Source organism: Lampetra planeri, chromosome 48 (genome assembly GCF_965212315.1).
Source record: "Lampetra planeri chromosome 48, kcLamPlan1.2.h2, whole genome shotgun sequence".
Taxonomy (NCBI): domain Eukaryota; kingdom Metazoa; phylum Chordata; class Hyperoartia; order Petromyzontiformes; family Petromyzontidae; genus Lampetra; species Lampetra planeri.
This window is the reverse complement of record NC_136154.1, coordinates 2,949,509-2,969,386: the sequence shown is the minus strand read 5'-3', so window position 1 is coordinate 2,969,386 and position 19,878 is coordinate 2,949,509. Positions and strand designations below refer to the sequence as shown.

Genomic DNA, 19,878 nt, shown 5'->3' with positions numbered 1-19,878 from the left:
TTTCCACACGACAATGATAATAAGCCCACTTCGTCGAGCTATCATTTGTGATAGCCAGATCGCTTCTGAAAAAAAGCTACGTAACTTAGTGGGCCTTCTTATCATGATTTTTTTCTCATAATAAGAAAAAAATTGTTTAGTTTCAACTTTGTACACCAATGTGAAATGCCTGACAATAGTTGAATCGTTTTTTTCTTAACTCTACCTGCAGGCAGCAGTTTCCCAAGCCGAATCCCGTCGCGTCCATGTAAATGTGGTCAGCCTTAACCGCGATGGCCGCCTCCTCGTCACCGTGCGGGATTTGGTCGATGAATGGGGACGGAGTGTTTCTGTCCCTGAAGACTAGGGGGGGGGGTAGGTAGATAAGGGGGGGGGAAGCGAGGTTTGAAGCGCAGCACATACTCCTGTTGTTGTATGTTGCAGGTGAAAGGGAAAAGAAGGGGGAGGGGGGCGGCTGGTTTGAATGATACCCACTCGGTACGTTCACCACGACCTTCTCTCCTCGCCTCTCACGGATGTTCCTCGTAAGCGCGCTGTGGGCAAAAGACGACAAATCAAAATCCGACAAAGTCCCTGTTAATTTCAAATGAATGCAACGGCCCTCCGTAATGGTTCCCCGCAGCATCAGCATTCCCTGCCCCCTGACGTTAATCCCAGGGAACCACGGTGGCGAGATGTTAACTACCTTGCCTGGTATACAAGAAGTCGTGAGTTCGATCCCGACGCTGCCGCCGGTATATCTGGAATTGCATGTTGTCCCCGTGATTGCGTGGATTTTTCTCCGGGTCCTCCGGTTTTTCCCTCCACATTTAGAAACATGTGTTTAGAGTATTTGACTGCTATACATTTCCACACAATGAGCCACTTTGTCGCTTCTGGAAAAGAGCTACATAGCTCTGTGAGCCTTACCTGGTAAAATAAAATAAATATCCTAATTTGAAGCTTTCGTGACCGCAGTAATTCATACTCTTTAGTTTATTCGTTAAAATAGATCACGATGTTTCGATCGCCAAACAAGCAACCGTCTTCAGTTGTGTGGCGATCGAAACGTCGTGATCTATTATTTTTTCTAAGTACGAGACTTCACCGAAATAACTAAAGAGTAAAAAATAAAAATGTATTTAGTTTACTCCCAAGTACTCGTTTGAGGCTGAGTCGACCTAGGGGAGGCCCAGGACCGGTTCAGATAATCTTCACTCTTGTTGACCATGAGTGTGATTCTAACTCGGGCCACCGGGTTCAGTAGCGCAGCGCGCTGACCGCTACTACACTATCCCTCCCCACACTGTCCAGATCTCACGCACTCACTCATGTCCTCACTCCACACACTCAATCACTCGCCACACACTATCACCTGAAGCGCGGGTGGCAGGTGATAGCCTCGTCCGGAAAGAACAGGGACGCGGATTGTCCGTCTCGGTGCTGGGGCACACATTCGGGCTCAGAGAAACCTGGGCAGCCGAGTCTGCATCAACAGGAGCCATGCACAGGCAAGCCAGCGGGTGAGCGAGGTCGCCCGCGCGTGAATGCGAGCGAACCAGCTATACACGCATGCAGGCTGCCTCTCCCTGTTTGAACCGACATCTTCACAGCGACCGGGTCGTACAGCAGCGTGGTCGTGAGAAAGAAAGAGGGCCGGAGTTGATGGCGTGAACGTAATAAAGGAAGGACAGTGCCTCCTGCGACTACCTCGTCGCCCGGCTGAGTGTGTGCGCCGCACGCCACCCGCACACACACAAGCCTCAACAAGGGAGAAGAGACCTACGACACTACACATACATACAAAGGGGCTCAGCTTGCACGCAGGTGCCTACTTCTTCCACTAAGAGGATAGCGACGCCGACGACGCTCCTTCTCACCTGGGGAAGGTGGTGAGAGAGCATATCGTCTCGTTCGAGCGCAGCCGAGCCAGCATGTCCCTCCGCCGCAGCCTCATGCTCGGCTCCACGCTGGCCAGCTCGGCCATGGAGCTTCCGTACGGCTGCGCTGGGATCCCCTCCAGCATGTAGCTGCCATACTCCAGGTGCCACCGCGATGGGTACCTGCCGCATGGGAGAGATATTACCATTATTATTATTGCGTTGCTTCATCCTGCTTGTTTGTACACGCAAGGAAGTCTCACCGAGCCAAAATGACTCTTTTTAAGTGGAGTCCTGCCTTATTGTCATAGTAGGGTGGAGATGATTGATATGTATATTCCAATGCATGTAATTTTGCGGGTATTTTTTTCTTCAAAATAGGCAAAATTCAAACTGTTAAACTATTTTTTTTTATTTTACCTAACCACAAATGATAGCTCAAAGAAGTGGCTTATCACGTGGACATATAGAGCAGCCAAATACACTATAACCATGTTAGTAAATGTGGAGGGAAAAACAGGAGCAGCTGGAGAAGAACCCACGCCACCACGGGGATAACATGCTAACTCCAAATATACAACAGGAGTCAAGGTAGGGATCTAACCCACGACCTCCTGCATACCAAGCGAGGTAGTTAACATCTCGCCACCGTAGCGCCCCCTTGGATGCTGGTGCACAACGGGCCTACACCTGCAAATGACGTCACGAGACCTTTAGCGTCCACTTTGAAGGAGACGGCAGGCGAGAACCACATAACCCACTCATGAACCTTGCGTTCCCGTGATGGTTGCATTCGCTCGACCGCATTCGCTTACAACTTAGCGCGCATCTCCTCTCGTCCTTGTCTTTGGTGCACTGTGCCTATTGGTTTGGTTAATATTGTCACGTTTTAGTGTTCTGACGTCGCCCGTTCCTCCATACCGCGGATCACTCTGTCGTTGTTGTGCTCGCTCCATGGTGATGCACAACGGAACTTCGTTGAAAAACTAGCTGGGTATGGCTTAACAGGATACTCCGTGTAGGAAATAACCGTTGAACAGAGTTTTTTGGGTTAGATCGCATACATATAAATGTGTCGTTAAACCTGCCACCACCCGAAACACCCAATTATTAAGGTTTGTCACGTAAACAAAACATGCCAATTACTTAGTAGCTCAGCACAATTGTGTGTTGGAGAGTAAACCCACAACATTTGCAATACGAGTACGACGTTTCGCAGGTAACTACACCCAGCATCATCAGACGAGAGCCAGAATTGTCTGAGAGGTGATGGTAAATGTGATGTCATCATTCGTGAGCCAATCAGTTGCCACACATCTGGCATTGTCGATTTTACTGCACCTTGAATGCACCGTCGAAACAAGTGACAATTCAATACCTCAGATGATAACGAATAACAAAAAGGGAAATGTATATAAATGAATCGTTTAAAAAAAAACATAGCAGTGTTATTTCCATTCCATTATATGGAAGACATGGGTGAGGCTGGATATTTTGTACCAAAAATCTAATCAATTCCAAAAGTTTACGAAAATGGAATCGGAAAATGTATTCCTCTCGGATCGGCTCGCCATCCCCAATCGCCCTCACCACCTTTACGTGTCATTAGTCCTGCTTGTCTCAAGCCTGCGTGCATTCCTCCTGCTCATCCCCCAGGTGGGGAGTGGGGGGAGCAGTAGGAATTCTCACAATTTACGCAAAGTGTTGGGTTTGAAAAACGGCTTTGAGCCGTTGGGGCACGGCCACTCTGCTGTGAGCATGTGGCAGGAGGAAGGGGAGGGTGAGGAGGTCTCACCCCGGGTTGGCCTCCTCGTCCATGGCTCTCAAGTCGTTGATCAGCTCCTCTGCGTTGAACAGGACGCGGGCCCTGCGCGCCGTGTGATCGAAGGAGACGAGCATGTACTCGACCTGCGCGCTCACACGGGGGCAGATGCAGAGAGGAGGGTATGACGGAGAGAGGAGGGGGTGACAGAGAGGTGGAGGGAGGTAACAGCGGCACGGCATTGTTATCACTGCCAAGCCGATTCCCCTTTCAGACTGAAAATATCAACACACACATTCGTCAGTAACACTGTGGCGCTAGAAGTAAAACGACAAGTTTCTTTGTTACTTGATTGTGTTTTGTTGATCCTTATTATTTCGTGTTGAATTGGCCTCCCCCCACACACCTTCCTACCGGTGTGGCAGCTAGCTAGGGAAAATGGGCGGCTAGCTAAAATAAAGAGATAGCTAGTTATGGTAAGTCAAATAACGAATGGCTTGCCATAATATGGTGCCCGCCAAACTGTATTGTTTTCAGAATGAACTGACTTGTTGGTGAATATTGTATCATGTCACAGCATATTGTAGCGTACCAACCAGTGTCTCAGTTGTACAGAAGCACTGTACGATACGAGAGCCTCTCGTTTTAAGCATGCACTGTATTTTTTTCGATTTAAAGCTTTCGTGACTGCAGGGATTCATCTTCTTGGTCACGTAGAAGGGAAGTAATAAGATAATAAAAATAAAACATAATAAAATAATTCTCACGACATTTCGGCCACAACGCAAGCAGCCGTCCTCAGGTGAAGACCAGGTCTGTCGGGGAGACAGCGTCTGAATGAAACACCACCACGCTTGGAGCGTCTATTTAAGCTGGGTTGGAAGGGGGGAAGTGCGCCTTGACAAAATAATTTGCATATCAAGATGAATTTAGCATATTTATGGGAAATGCAGGAATGTGATTAGTACTACTTGTGAAATGCGTAGGAGGTGGGCGGGGGGTTTTCAAAGTCATATTATGCCCGTGCATTATGCAGGATTAGCAGCATCAAAGGGAGGGGATAGGGGTAGCATTAATAAAGGGAAGGAATGTTAAGAATGTTAATAGTATATAGCTGCAGTAACTAAACAACCACGTAAAAAACTAAAGTATAAACTACATAGTATCATCAGTATACTAGATATACTCTCAATAAGCTGAGCTACTAACAGTAAGTAATACATAACAATTCTATGTCGCAAAAAATATAATATGCTTCCAGCTAAACTTTTTTCCCTTACATCACACAGGTCTATCCCGTACTATATGCTGCCATAGATGAACCCAACATTAAATTACATACTGTATTACTATACACCATCCTATACCTTAGAATAATACATAGTGGAATATTACACTATGTATTATTCTGTCCACCCTACTGTATATCACGCTGCTCTATATTCACTATAAAATTACGATACTATATATTGCCTTATACATTGTAATAAACATTACAATTTTATACTATTTATTAGCATTATTATACAATCTGTTATACACTATACAATTGACCGTCGAGTGAAAGATACTAAGAGGAAGCAAACGAAATATGTCAATGGAAGAGTGGTAATAGGAGACCGCAGTGAATGGATTCTTTGCTCCGCTGCAAGTCTCCGACTACCACTCTTCCATTGACATATTTCGTTGCTTCCTCTTAGAATCTTTCACTCGACGGTCAATGGTATAGTGTATAGCAGATTGTATAATAATAAATAGTATAAAATTGTAATGTTTAATACAATGTATAAGGCAATATATAGTATCGTAATTGTATAGTGAATATACAGCAGTGTGATATACAGTAGGGTGGACAGAATAATACATAGTGTAATATTACACTATGTATTATTCTAGTGTAATATTACACTATGTATTATTCTAAGGTGTATAGTAATACAGTATGTAATTTAATGTTGGGTTTATCTATGGCAGCATATAGTATGGGATAGACCCGTGTGATGTAAGGGAAAAAAGTTTAGCTGGAAGCATATTATATTTTTTGCGACATAGAATTGTAATGTATTACTTACTGTTAGTAGCTCAGCTTATTGAGAGCATATTTAGTATACTGATGATACTATGTAGTTTATACTTTAGTTTTTTACGTGGTTGTTTAGTTACTGCAGCTACATACTATTAACATTCCTTCCATTTATTAATACTATCCCTATCCCCTCCCTTTGATGCTGCTAATCCTGCAAAATGCACGGGCATAATATGACTTTGAAAACCCCCCGCCCACCTCCTAAGCATTTCACAAGTAGTACTAATCACATTCCTGCATTTCCCATAAATATGCTAAATTCCTCATGATATGCAAATTATTTTGTCAAGGCGCACTTCCCCCCTTCCAACCCAGCTTAAATAGACGCTCCAAGCGTGGTGGTGTTTCATTCAGACGCTGTCTCCCCGACAGACCTGGTCTTCACCTGAGGACGGCTGCTTGCGTTGTGGCCGAAACGTCGTGAGAATTATTTTATTATATTTTATTTTAATTATTTTATTACTTCCCTTTTACGTGACTTGACCGAAAGAACCAAGAACATGCACTGTATGTACCAAGGGGCCCAGGTGTTTCGCTTGATGTATGCACCGAGGGGCCTGGGAGCCCTAGTCGTCAACTCACACTGTCAGCACCAAGGGGCTTTAAAAACCGAGGGGCCAAACATTAGTATTGCTGTGGGGCCCCGGGGCCCTATTGGTGACCTCCTGTTTTAGGCACGGAGAGGCCTGGGGGCCCTCACACTGTAAGCGCTGAGGGGGCCCAGGTGCCCTAGTGGTCAGCTTACATTTTAAACACCAAGGGGTCTGGGGGCCCTCACATTGTAAGCGCTGAGGGGTCTGGGGGGCCCTAGTGGTTAGCTTACTCTATAAGCACCCAGGGGCCTAGCGATCAGCTTGCGCTGTGCGCACTGAGGGTCCTGACGTTCAAATTCCTTCGGAAGTCTTGGGCCACGCACCGCGCATGGCCTGAGGCTTGGAGGCCCCCTGGCAGTCCGAGGCCCCGTGGCACTGGCTCCACTGGCCCGGTCCAAAATCCAGCCTTGGTTGGCCGAGCACCTACGAAGGCTGTCACGGCATACGAGGGGGTCGGTGGCCAGCACCACACCCGGCCGCATTTGTCTTTCCCGTGGCAATGTTAACACATCGCGCCAGGTACTAATTTGAGGCCGAGTCGTCCTAGGGGAATCCCAGGTACCGGTTCAGACAATTGTCACTGGTTTCCGTGATCGAACTACCGCCAAAGACAAAGATGCCCCGTACAGGCTTCACATACTGCAGGAGCAAGTTTTTGTGAGCGAGCAACCGCCATAGAATGACTGTCACGCACACAGTCACACTGCAATGGGCTTGAGGCACAGGCGTGTACTTGTGTAGTGGTGATACGCGCTGGGTGTATACGTCGTGTGCCAGCGCGTATGTACGGGTGTGTGTGTGGTGACGCGCGCTGACGGGGAGGAGCAGGCGTCAGTGCGCGGGTGGGGGTAGTGCTGCTGATTGGCTGTGTGCCGGTGACGCGCTGAGAGGGAGTGATCGGGTGGCAGCGCGGTGTGATTGGTCGGGGAGTGGAAACACGCGCTGGGCGGAAACGGATCGTAGAGATAGCGCGTGGTGATTGGGTAACTGAGGAGCGGTGCCGACGTTGAGGTCCGCATCCGCTCCGTCTCCTGGGAAGAAGAGATATATAAGGTGATGCGGAGAGGAGTAGGGGGGCAGAAGTGGAACCATCTAAGAATGAAGACGAAGGTGCAGAGATAGAGCCCGGAGAGGAGAGTAATGGAGAGGAGAGGAGAGTAATGGAGAGTAGAGGAGAGTAAGGTATAAGTGTGTAGCCAGAGAGAGAGAACGGTCTACACGAGCTGAGTAATGTATAGTGTGTAGCCAGAGAGAGAGAACGGTCTACACGAGCTGAGTAATGTATAGTGTGTAGCCAGAGAGAGAGAACGGTCTACACGAGCTGAGTAATGTATAGTGTGTAGCCAGAGAGAGAGAACGGTCTACACGAGCTGAGTAATGTATAGTGTGTAGCCAGAGAGAGAGAAAGGTCTACACGAGCCGAGTATGCATACGGTGTAGCCAGAGAGAGAGAAAGGTCTACACGAGCCGAGTATGCATACGGTGTAGCCAGAGAGAGATGCAAAGTCTACACGAGGCGAGTGGAGAGTGTAGCAGAGGCGCAGAGTCTACACGAGACGAGAGAAGAGTGTAGCCGAGGCGCGGAGTCTACACGAGGCACAGAGAGCCAGCAGCACAGAATCTAAGAGAGTCAAGAGAAGCGTAGGGCAGAGAGAAGAGGTCACGAGTTGTACCGTTGTATGGTGACCGCATTGTGAAGAAGAGAGGCCACGCGTTGTATCGTTACAAGTCAAGATTTAATAAAAGAAGTGTGTTCCCGTCAAGGAGTTTCCTGCCGTCATTTTCCAATACTTCACTTGTAATTGCTGCTTCTGAATGGGTATAGAGGCAAAAGGGAACGCACCACCTCACCTCAGATACACATTTCGTCACTTCACACTGACCTCATCCTCTCACCTTGTCTTATAACCTCGTCTTATCACCTCGTCTCATTTATCTCGTCCCCTAAATAATCTCATCACCGCGTCCTCTAACTTTTTTCTCAGTCACCTCATTACCGCGCTCACTCACTTTCTCGTCACTTCGTCTATCTCACCTCGTCCACTGACTCTTCACCTCGTCGTTCTCGCATTGTCTCTCTCACCTCGTCCCCTCACTCATCACCTGGTCTCTCTCACCTTGTCCCCTCACTCATCACCTCGTTCCCTCACTCTTCACATCGTCGTTCTCGCGTTGTCTCTCTCACCTCGTCGCCTTACTTATCACCTCCTCCGCTCACTCATCACCTCGTCGCCTCACTCCTCATCTCGTCGCCTCACTCATCACCTCGTCGCGTCACTCATCACCTCGTCGCCTCACTCATCACCTCGTCGCCACACTCATCACCTCGACGCCTCGTTCATCACCTCCTCGCCTCACTCATCACCTCGTCGCCTCACTCATCACCTCGTCGCCACACTCATCACCTCGTCGCCTCACTCATCACCTCGTCGCCACACTCATCACCTCATTGCCTCACTCATCACCTGGTCTCTCTCACCTCGTCGCCTCACTCATCACCTCCTCGCCTCACTCATCACCTCGTCGATCTTACCTCATCACCCCAGAGGAGCGGGTGGTCCCCGTGGCCCCGCTGCGTCGATTGAAAGATACTAAGAGAAAGCAAACGAAATATGTCAATGGAAGAGTGGTAATAGGAGACCGCAGGGAATGGATTCTTTGCTCCGCTGCAAGTCTCCTACTACCACTCTTCCATTGACATATTTCGTTGCTTCCTCTTAGTATCTTTCACTCGACGGTCAATGGTATAGTGTATAGCAGATTGTATAATAATAAATAGTATAAAATTGTAATGTTTAATACAATGTATAAGGCAATATATAGTATCGTAATTGTATAGTGAATATACAGCAGTGTGATATACAGTAGGGTGGACAGAATAATACATAGTGTAATATTACACTATGTATTATTCTAAGGTGTATAGTAATACAGTATGTAATTTAATGTTGGGTTTTTCTATGGCAGCATATAGTACGGGATAGACCCGTGTGATGTAAGGGAAAAAAGTTTAGCTGGAAGCATATTATATTTTTTGCGACATAGAATTGTAATGTATTACTTACTGTTAGTAGCTCAGCTTATTGAGAGCATATTTAGTATACTGATGATACTATGTAGTTTATACTTTAGTTTTTTACGTGGTTGTTTAGTTACTGCAGCTACATACTATTAACATTCCTTCCATTTATTAATACTACCCCTATCCCCTCCCTTTGATGCTGCTAATCCTGCAAAATGCACGGGCATAATATGACTTTGAAAACCCCCCGCCCACCTCCTAAGCATTTCACAAGTAGTACTAATCACATTCCTGCATTTCCCATAAATATGCTAAATTCCTCATGATATGCAAATTATTTTGTCAAGGCGCACTTCCCCCCTTCCAACCCAGCTTAAATAGACGCTCCAAGCGTGGTGGTGTTTCATTCAGACGCTGTCTCCCCGACAGACCTGGTCTTCACCTGAGGACGGCTGCTTGCGTTGTGGCCGAAACGTCGTGAGAATTATTTTATTATATTTTAATTATTTTATTACTTCCCTTTTACGTGACTTTACCGAAAGAACCAAGAACATGCACTGTATGTACCAAGGGGCCCAGGTGTTTCGCTTGATGTATGTGTGTGGTGGTATTGACGTGCGCCGACTGTGACAGTGATGGATCACGGGGCGGCGCGGGGTGCGGGGTTGGGCACGCGTTGTGGGCGTGGTGTGGACGCGCGCGCCGGGAGTGACAGATGACGAGGCGGCGCGGAGTGAGTGGTGAGGCACGATGAGATGTGGGAAAAGAGGATCGTAGCCAGCACCCGGCGATTGGTCGAATAAGTGGGTGCTCGCAGCGACGTCCGCAGGTGGGGTATAAAGGGGGACGCGCGAGAGCACTCGGGGAGAGTTACCCAGTTGAAGACCCGAAGACGGAGCTGAAGACCTAGTGAAGCCGAGTAGCTCAGTGGCGTTAGTCGCCGAGTAGCTAAGTGGATGTTGGTCATCCGAGTAGCTCAGTGGCGTTAGTCGCCGAGTAGCTAAGTGGATGTTGGTCATCCGAGTAGTTCAGTGGGCGTTAGTCGCCAAGTAGCTAAGTGGGTGTTTGTCACCCGAGTACTAAGTGGATGTTGGTCATCCGAGTAGCTCAGTGGCGTTAGTCGCCAAGTAGCTAAGAGGATGTTGGTCATCCGAGTAGCTCAGTGGGCGTTAGTCGCCAAGTAGCTAAGTGGGTGTTTGTCACCCGAGTACTAAGTGGATGTTGGTCATCCGAGTAACTCAGTGGGCGTTAGTCGCCAAGTAGCTAAGTGGGTGTTTGTCACCCGAGTACTAAGTGGATGTTGGTCATCCGAGTAACTCAGTGGGCGTTAGTCGCCAAGTAGCGAAGTGGGTGTTTGTCACCCGAGATACAAAGTAGGTGTTAGTCACCTGTAACCAAGTTTGATAAAATAAAGAGTGTGTTACCCGTGAAGTCGTCTCCCGTGGAGTTACTACATTACAACTGGCGTCAGAAGTAAACCTGTCTTCAAGAAGTATGGACACAAGGAAGACTACCCGTACCCACGAGCGAGGTCGGGATGACGACGGCGTACCGGGGACACCGACCTCGGGAGTAGAGGACGAGGAGTTGCCGCCGATGCAGCACTTCGCGGTGATGGCCGACGCTCCGCTTGCCTCCGACACCGGCCTCCAGGACGCGCACGCCCGCTTGGCGGAGTTGCTACTCGCCGCCGCCGCTGTCTTGGCCGACATCTCCGTTCCGGCGAGCGGAAAAACGGCTGCGGGGGTCGTGGAGGAAGCGACGGTGGAGGATTCCCGCCAAAGGGCGCTTCGCGCCAAAAGCCTGGAAGTTGCCGCCGTTTTTGGGGGGCCGCCACCGATTGGCGGGAAAGACGGACGCCACGTGGCCGGACACCTCCGCGCAGCGCAGCCCACGTCATCGGCGCGCGCCGGAGCCCTCCATTTTGCGCCTGACAACCGAGCCGACATTTTACACAACTCCAGCGGAGCGCGGGAAAATCTCTCCGACGTCGACGACGATCGGGTCCTCCAGCAAAGATTGCCCGCGCTGTCGGCGTTCAAGGCGGATGGGGGCGACTGGGGAGCCTTCCAACGAAGGTTCCTCGCTCATCAGGAGATGTCGGGGTGGTCCGATACCACTGCCCTGCGTGCGTTGCCAGCGATGCTTGACGACGACGCGCTTGCAGCCTTCACATCTGCTGCAAGGTCGTCCCGCTCTACGCTCCAGGCCGCACTACACCTGATGGCGAAGGTGTTCGGGCCGCCCTCCACGTGCCGCCACCAGTTCTACGATCGGCGGAAGGTGGCTGGGGAAACGACGCTAGCCTACCGCACGGCACTGCTCGCCTTGGCGGACGCGGCTTTTCCCCGCATGGATAAGGAGGGGAAGGACGCCATGGTGACGGAGCAGCTGCTGGTGTTGGCCCACGAGTTGGGGGTCCCCATCAACGTGGCAGACGAGATGGAGATCTGCTCCCTGGCGATCGCCACGAGCATTCACGCGTACGAGGTCCTCAAACGCAAGCCGGGGGTCGTCTGCAAATGGCCGGGGAATGCGGCACTGGCCGCCACGATCGCCGAACCTCAGCCAGCTGCGGTGCAGGAGCGGGCCTTCGCTGCACCGTGTCCGGGGGAGTGGAGAACGGGAGGTCGTTCGCCCACACGTTCGCCCCGCAAGCTGGAGCAACCGAAACCTACGACGTCCGTCGTCTGCTACAACTGCGGCCTTCGGGGTCACGTCGCAGCCGGGTGCCGGGCCCCGCGTCCGCGCACCGCAGGACCACGTCGGGACGACGACCAGGGCCACAAGTCATCCCAACAAAACCCGGCAAGTCGCGGCACCTCACACGTTCGGTCCACAAACACGGCACATTCGGGTCGCCGCTTCGCGGTGGGGGGTTCGCGGCTGGGTGCCGGGGGTTTAATTCGGCGGGGGGGGTCCGTACGCGGCCCGCAAGCAGTCGAGTGGTCCGAATTGGCCCACAGGATCGTGGCTGCGTCAGCCGGGTCGTCCGTGGTAACGGGGTTCATTGACGGGGTTGAGGTCCGGGTGCTTGTTGACACGGGTGCGTCGGCCACCATCATCTCGGACCTTATTTATAACATCCTTCCCGTCCAAAGTAGACCCCTTCTGCCGGTAGACGTGCCATTTTATGCGGCGAATGGGGGATCCCTGGGGATCATCGGCCAGATTCGGGCGACTATTTGCATTGGGGACATTAAATTAGCGGGCCCTATTTTTGTATCATCATCGCTGGCCGTTCCCTGTTTGCTAGGTACGGACTTTTTGTCAAAAATGCCCATCAAAATTCTTATTGATCAGGCCTGCATAGAGCTTCCGTCAGGTCGGCGGGTTGCCTTCTTGTCGAGCCCTATCAAAGTGCGCACGGTTTGTGCGACGGTGCAGGCGCTGGCGACTCACACTGTACGGGTACCCCCGGGATCGCAAATGTTAGTACCCCTTCGGTTCAGGAAGCCACTCGAGGTGGGTGCGGAGGCACAGGGGGTGCTGTTGGGGCCGTCAAACAGAGCCAGTAAGGGCCTCGACTTAGCGGTTGCTCAAACCATGGTGAGAGGGGACAGTGAGCCGTTCGTAATGGTCCTGAATACGGGGTCGCGGCCGGCCGTAATTGCGCAGGGAACGGTGCTGGCTCACGCCGCGCCGCTGCCCGTTGAGGAACGGCTCGTGGCTCAAGCAGATTTTACTGTCGAGTCGCATCCTCAAAGTGATGAGGGGACTGAGTGGTTGGACTCGCTGTGTGCGGGTTCTGCTAACTTGTCCGGGGTGCAATTGGGAGCATTGAGGGGTTTGCTCATCGAGTTTGCTGACGTGTTCAGCAAACATAAGTACGATATCGGCTGCACTGACCTGTTGCGCCACCACATAGCTACAGGGGACGCGGCCCCTATTCGTCAGAATCCTTTCCGGCTCAGCCCGGCCGAGAAGGAACATGTGCAATCGGCGGTTAATGATATGTTGGCGGCCGATATCATTTCGCCCTCTTCTAGTCCGTGGGGTGCTCCTATTGTCCTAGTAAAGAAACAGGACGGGTCCTTGCGGTTTTGTGTCGATTTCCGCCGCTTAAACAAAATCTCGATGGCGGATGCGTATCCGCTCCCCAGGATGGATGAATCGCTGGATGCCTTGGCGGGAGCGCAGTTTTTTTCCACACTCGATCTGCTTTCTGGATTTTGGCAATTGCCACTCGATAACGAGTCTAAACCTAAAACTGCTTTCCGCACACCTGGGGGCCTTTTTGAATTCAACCGTTTGCCCATGGGCTTACATTCCGCCCCCGCCACGTTCCAGAGACTCATGGAATTGGTTTTGTCAGGCCTCCAATGGGATACCTGTTTGATTTATCTTGACGATATTATCGTCTTTAGTCGGACTTTCGAGGAGCACCTCCAGCGACTGAGAGCGGTGTTCCTCAGGATGCGTTCCGCTAAGCTAAAATTTAAACCGGCTAAATGTTTTCTGCTTCGGGAATCTGTCAGGTATTTGGGCCATATCGTGAGTCGTTCAGGGATCTCGACGGACCCTGCTAAGACGCATTGCGTCAGCTCATGGCCAACGCCAACCTCGGTCACGGAGGTTCGTAGTTTCATTGGTTTTGCCTCCTATTACCGTCGTTTTGTCAAGCAATTTGCCACCATAGCCAAGCCCCTGCACGCTTTGACGGCTAAGGGTGTGAGGTTTCACTGGGGGGCAGAGGAGGAGGATGCGTTCTGCTCCCTCCATGACGCTTTGGTGCAGGCTCCCCCCTTGTGTTACCCCGATTTCACACAACCGTTTTTGCTTGACACGGACGCCAGCAATACGGGTATCGGGGGGGTGCTCTCACAGTTGGTCGGGGGGGTTGAACGGGTGGTCGCCTACGGTAGTAGGGTTCTTTCCCCCGCAGAACAACGCTATTGCGTAACTCGTCGTGAATTGTTAGCCATTGTGTTTTTTACACAGCAATTCAGGCCGTATCTTTACGGCCGTCATTTTACGGTCCGGACGGACCATGCGGCTCTACAATACGCTATGCGCGTGGCGCAGCCATCGGGCCAATTGTCCCGATGGTTGGAGGTCCTTCAAGACTACCAATTCACGACGATTTACCGAAAAGGGTTGCGGCACTCAAACGCGGACGCCTTGTCGCGGTTGCCGCCGTGCACGGACTGCACATGTTTGTTGGGATCAGCGCGGTGCAAACCCCCGGTCGCCGGCGCCCCGGGAGTTGCGCTCGCCGCCACTGACACCCCGGGAGAGGACGCCCCCACGGGGAGGGATTCGCTGTTGTCGTTGCCCCTCATTGAGTGGGGCCGCCTCCAGATGTCCGACAGCTCCCTACTTACGCTGCGTCGGAAAGTTGGCGCTCCCGAACAAGGGGAGGCGCGGGTCGGTTCCTGGGTGTGCAGACAGGGCCTGTTGATGAGGTGGGACAACATGTCCCGGCGTCACGTGCTCGTGGTGCCTGTTGCTATGCGGGGTAGGATTGTTCTGGCAGCTCATGAACGGCTCATGCATCTGGGTTTTCACAAAACGCTCGCCCTAATCCAGCGGGACTATTATTGGCCGGGGATGGGTAACGACGTGGCGAATATTCTTAAGGGATGCGTAGAGTGCGCCAAAAGGAAACCGCCACCATTGGCGGCTAATCCACCGCTGCAATCCATTCAGGTTTCGCGTATAAACGAATTGGTAGCGTTGGACATCTTGGGGCCCTTTCCGGTTACACCAAGGGGAAATAGGTTCCTGCTGGTTGGCGTGGAATACTTCACCCGATGGCCTATGGCATGGCCGCTCGCCAACCAGTCGGCTGCGGCGGTGGCGGACGCCTTTGTCCAGGGTTATGTGTTGGACAAGGGCGCCCCCGAACGCTTGCTGACGGATCAAGGGAAGAATTTTTCGAGCGTTTTGTTGCGCGAGGTGTGCGACCTGTTGGGTACAAAGAAAGTGCGTACTTCCCCCTATCACCCGCAGACTGACGGGATGGTTGAGCGTCTGAACAGAACGATTACGTCTATGTTGTGCCAACAGGTCTGCGACGATCAGGTTGATTGGGACTTACAGGTGCCGGGGGTACTCGCGGCCTATCGAATGGCCCCTCATGCGGCGACAGGGTTTTCCCCATTTTTTCTTATGTATGGGCGGGAGGCCGATCCGGCCATGGACGTCCAACTGGGGATTTCCCAGCCACGTGCAAAATCTAAATTGGCAGACCACATCAAATTTAATATCGCCAAATTGACTGAAGCGCGGGAGGGGGCAAGGTTGAATTCGCGGTCGCGGCAAATTGCAAACGAGAAATTGCATGAGCGGAGGGTGCATACGCATGATTGGAAACCAGGCGATAAGGCCTGGCTGCATTGTCCACATGCACCGTTGGCTACGTCCCCCAAGTTGTTGAGACCTTGGAGGGGACCGGTGGAAATTGTGCGGGTTGCACGGCCCCAGAGTATACAGATTAAATGGGGGAAACGCCGTTGGTATGTGCACCCCTCCCGACTGAAGCCCTATGCGGCACCGTGTGACCCCGTTCTGTGCCGTGACGACCGGGCGTGTGATGTGACCGTCGACTCGGGGAGGGAGGTGTCGCAGGCTGATCCTCACGTGTGTCCACCTGACCCACCCCCAGGTGCCTCGGGCTTGACGGCTGCTGACCATCGAGAGCCTGAACCCCGGGGCACGCACGAGTCCTCGATGCCTGGCCGATGTCTTCCTGAACCGCCGGCACCACCGGACGTTCAACCGCGTCTGGTGCCGTACGACGGACCGGCAAGGCGGACTCGGGCTAGGTCTCAACAATTTTCATGAGGACGGGTTTTTTTTGTGCTCTACACCGAGCTCGCCCGGTGTTCCCCTCTGCCGGGATAATGTCCCGTTGTAGGGACGCTCGGAAGAAAAGGGGACACTGCACGAGTCGAAAGAAAAAAAAAAAATTTCCATTTATTTTTTTTGTATACACATTGCTATTGTCACTCGCCGGTTTGTATATATTGTTCTGTTGTCGCGGTGGCATTGGTTGAGGGTTGCGGATGGTGGTGTTCGCGTCGTGTTGTGTTGTTAGCTTAGTTGTTGTTCTTGTTGTTGTGTTGTGTTACGGGGCACACAGGGAGGGTTTGTAATTTTTGTAGCAGCCGGGGCGGCTGCGAGCTATGTGGTAGGGGTTGATGTAGTGGTGGTATTGACGTGCGCCGACTGTGACAGTGATGGATCACGGGGCGGCGCGGGGTGCGGGGTTGGGCACGCGTTGTGGGCGTGGTGTGGACGCGCGCGCCGGGAGTGACAGATGACGAGGCGGCGCGGAGTGAGTGGTGAGGCACGATGAGATGTGGGAAAAGAGGATCGTAGCCAGCACCCGGCGATTGGTCGAATAAGTGGGTGCTCGCAGCGACGTCCGCAGGTGGGGTATAAAGGGGGATGCGCGAGAGCACTCGGGGAGAGTTACCCAGTTGAAGACCCGAAGACGGAGCTGAAGACCTAGTGAAGCCGAGTAGCTCAGTGGCGTTAGTCGCCGAGTAGCTAAGTGGATGTTGGTCATCCGAGTAGCTCAGTGGCGTTAGTCGCCGAGTAGCTAAGTGGATGTTGGTCATCCGAGTAGTTCAGTGGGCGTTAGTCGCCAAGTAGCTAAGTGGGTGTTTGTCACCCGAGTACTAAGTGGATGTTGGTCATCCGAGTAGCTCAGTGGCGTTAGTCGCCAAGTAGCTAAGAGGATGTTGGTCATCCGAGTAGCTCAGTGGGCGTTAGTCGCCAAGTAGCTAAGTGGGTGTTTGTCACCCGAGTACTAAGTGGATGTTGGTCATCCGAGTAACTCAGTGGGCGTTAGTCGCCAAGTAGCTAAGTGGGTGTTTGTCACCCGAGTACTAAGTGGATGTTGGTCATCCGAGTAACTCAGTGGGCGTTAGTCGCCAAGTAGCGAAGTGGGTGTTTGTCACCCGAGATACAAAGTAGGTGTTAGTCACCTGTAACCAAGTTTGATAAAATAAAGAGTGTGTTACCCGTGAAGTCGTCTCCCGTGGAGTTACTACATTACATATGCACCGAGGGGCCTGGGAGCCCTAGTGGTCAACTCACACTGTCAGCACCAAGGGGCCCGAGGGGCTTAGTGGTCAGCACACGCTTTAAGAACCGAGGGGCCAAACATTAGTATTGCTGTGGGGCCCCGGGGCCCTATTGGTGACCTCCTGTTTTAGGCACGGAGAGGCCTGGGGGCCCTCACACTGTAAGCGCTGAGGGGGCCCAGGTGCCCTAGTGGTCAGCTTACATTTTAAACACCAAGGGGTCTGGGGGCCCTCACATTGTAAGCGCTGAGGGGTCTGGGGGGCCCTAGTGGTTAGCTTACTCTATAAGCACCCAGGGGCCTAGCGATCAGCTTGCGCTGTGCGCACTGAGGGTCCTGACGTTCAAATTCCTTCGGAAGTCTTGGGCCACGCACCGCGCATGGCCTGAGGCTTGGAAGCCCCCTGGCAGTCCGAGGCCCCGTGGCACTGGCTCCACTGGCCCGGTCCAAAATCCAGCCTTGGTTGGCCGAGCACCTACGAAGGCTGTCACGGCATACGAGGGGGTCGGTGGCCAGCACCACACCCGGCCGCATTTGTCTTTCCCGTGGCAATGTTAACACATCGCGCCAGGTACTAATTTGAGGCCGAGTCGTCCTAGGGGAATCCCAGGTACCGGTTCAGACAATTGTCACTGGTTTCCGTGATCGAACTACCGCCAAAGACAAAGATGCCCCGTACAGGCTTCACATACTGCAGGAGCAAGTTTTTGTGAGCGAGCAACCGCCATAGAATGACTGTCACGCACACAGTCACACTGCAATGGGCTCGAGGCACAGGCGTGTACTTGTAATTGCTGCTTCTGAATGGGTATAGAGGCAAAAGGGAACGCACCACCTCACCTCAGATACACATTTCGTCACTTCACACTGACCTCATCCTCTCACCTTGTCTTATAACCTCGTCTTATCACCTCGTCTCATTTATCTCGTCCCCTAAATAATCTCATCACCGCGTCCTCTAACTTTTTTCTCAGTCACCTCATTACCGCGCTCACTCACTTTCTCGTCACTTCGTCTATCTCACCTCGTCCACTGACTCTTCACCTCGTCGTTCTCGCATTGTCTCTCTCACCTCGTCCCCTCACTCATCACCTGGTCTCTCTCACCTTGTCCCCTCACTCATCACCTCGTTCCCTCACTCTTCACATCGTCGTTCTCGCGTTGTCTCTCTCACCTCGTCGCCTTACTTATCACCTCCTCCGCTCACTCATCACCTCGTCGCCTCACTCCTCATCTCGTCGCCTCACTCATCATCTTGTCGCCTCACTCATCACCTGGTCTCTCAACTCGTCGCCACACTCATCACCTTGTCGCCTCACTCATCACCTCGACGCCTCATTCATCACCTTGTCGCCTCACTCATCACCTCATCGCCTCACTCATCATCTTGTCGCCTCACTCATCACCTGGTCTCTCAACTCGTCGCCTCACTCCTCATCTCGTCGCCTCACTCATCACCTCGACGCCTCATTCATCACCTCGTCGCCTCACTCATCACCTCGTCACCTCACTCATCACCTCGTCGCCACACTCATCACCTTGTCGCCTCACTCATCACCTCATCGCCTCACTCATCACCTCATTGCCTCACTCATCAACTGGTCTCTCTCACCTCGTCGCCTCACTCATCACCTCGTCGCCTCACTCATCACCTCCTCGCCTCACTCATCACCTCGTCGATCTTACCTCATCCCCCCAGAGGAGCGGGTGGTCCCCGTGGCCCCACTGCGTGAGGCCCCGCACGAGCTGCTGGAGGCCACGTGCGCGCACGAACCCCGCGCACAGCTTCGTGTCGCTCCAGCGCAGCGTCGTCCCTCTCATTTGCGGCGCCATCCTCGGTGACGAGGTGAAGCGACGAGGTTGGGGTGGGGACGAGGTGGAGGGAGTGAGGGGGAGCGGGTGACGAAGGGAGGAAATGAGGGAGGTGACGGGGTCTAGGGGGAGACGAGGTGGAGGGAGTGAGGGGAGTTACGGGGCGACGAGATGAGAATGATGACGGGGCTACAGAGAGACGAGGTGAATGACGAGGTGAGCGACGAGTTGATGAGGTGGAGGGGAGATGAGGGGAGTAACAAAATCAGGGAGATGACTGGGGCTAGGGAGAGACGATGAGGTGAGCGACGAGGTTTGGTGGAGGGAGTGAGGGGGGCGATGGCGAGATGAGGTGAGTGATGAGCGGGTGAGAGTGCAGGTGAGGGGAGGCGATGAGGTTCAGAGAGACATTGTTGAGGTTAAAGATGACTTGCGGAATTGAGACGACGTGAGAGAGTGTGACGAGGTGAGGGTGAGGGTAAGGTAGTGTGGTGAGGTGACGTAAGTAAGTATGATGAGCTGACAAGGTGAGAGCAGAGAGTGATTTGAGGTAACGAGGTGAGTGTGGAACAGCCACGCTTGAGTAACATATAAAACAAGTATCAAAACATGCGCGTGAACACATTAGAACAAGAGGCACTGAGGTTAATCAGAGCGGCATTAAAAGCTACTTCTCACACACTCGTATTGGAAGATAAAAAAAGCGTTAATG

At 52.2% G+C, this 19,878-nt stretch overlaps 1 protein-coding gene across 1 annotated transcript in view; it reads right to left on the bottom strand.

Moving 5' to 3' along the window:
* LOC144733854 (glutamate--cysteine ligase catalytic subunit-like) overlaps positions 1-19,262 on the bottom strand; it is a 34,404-nt gene extending 15,142 nt beyond the window's left edge. Inside the window, exons 1-6 of the mRNA XM_078615860.1 lie at positions 19,041-19,262; positions 3,655-3,767; positions 1,860-2,042; positions 1,355-1,465; positions 475-533; positions 206-342 (exon numbers count right to left, since the gene is read on the bottom strand). Coding sequence (XP_078471986.1) covers positions 206-342; positions 475-533; positions 1,355-1,465; positions 1,860-2,042; positions 3,655-3,767; positions 19,041-19,187 — 750 coding nt within the window. The 5' untranslated portion in view covers positions 19,188-19,262. The remainder of the gene's footprint in view (positions 1-205; positions 343-474; positions 534-1,354; positions 1,466-1,859; positions 2,043-3,654; positions 3,768-19,040) is intronic.
* Between the last annotated feature and the right edge of the window lie 616 nt (positions 19,263-19,878).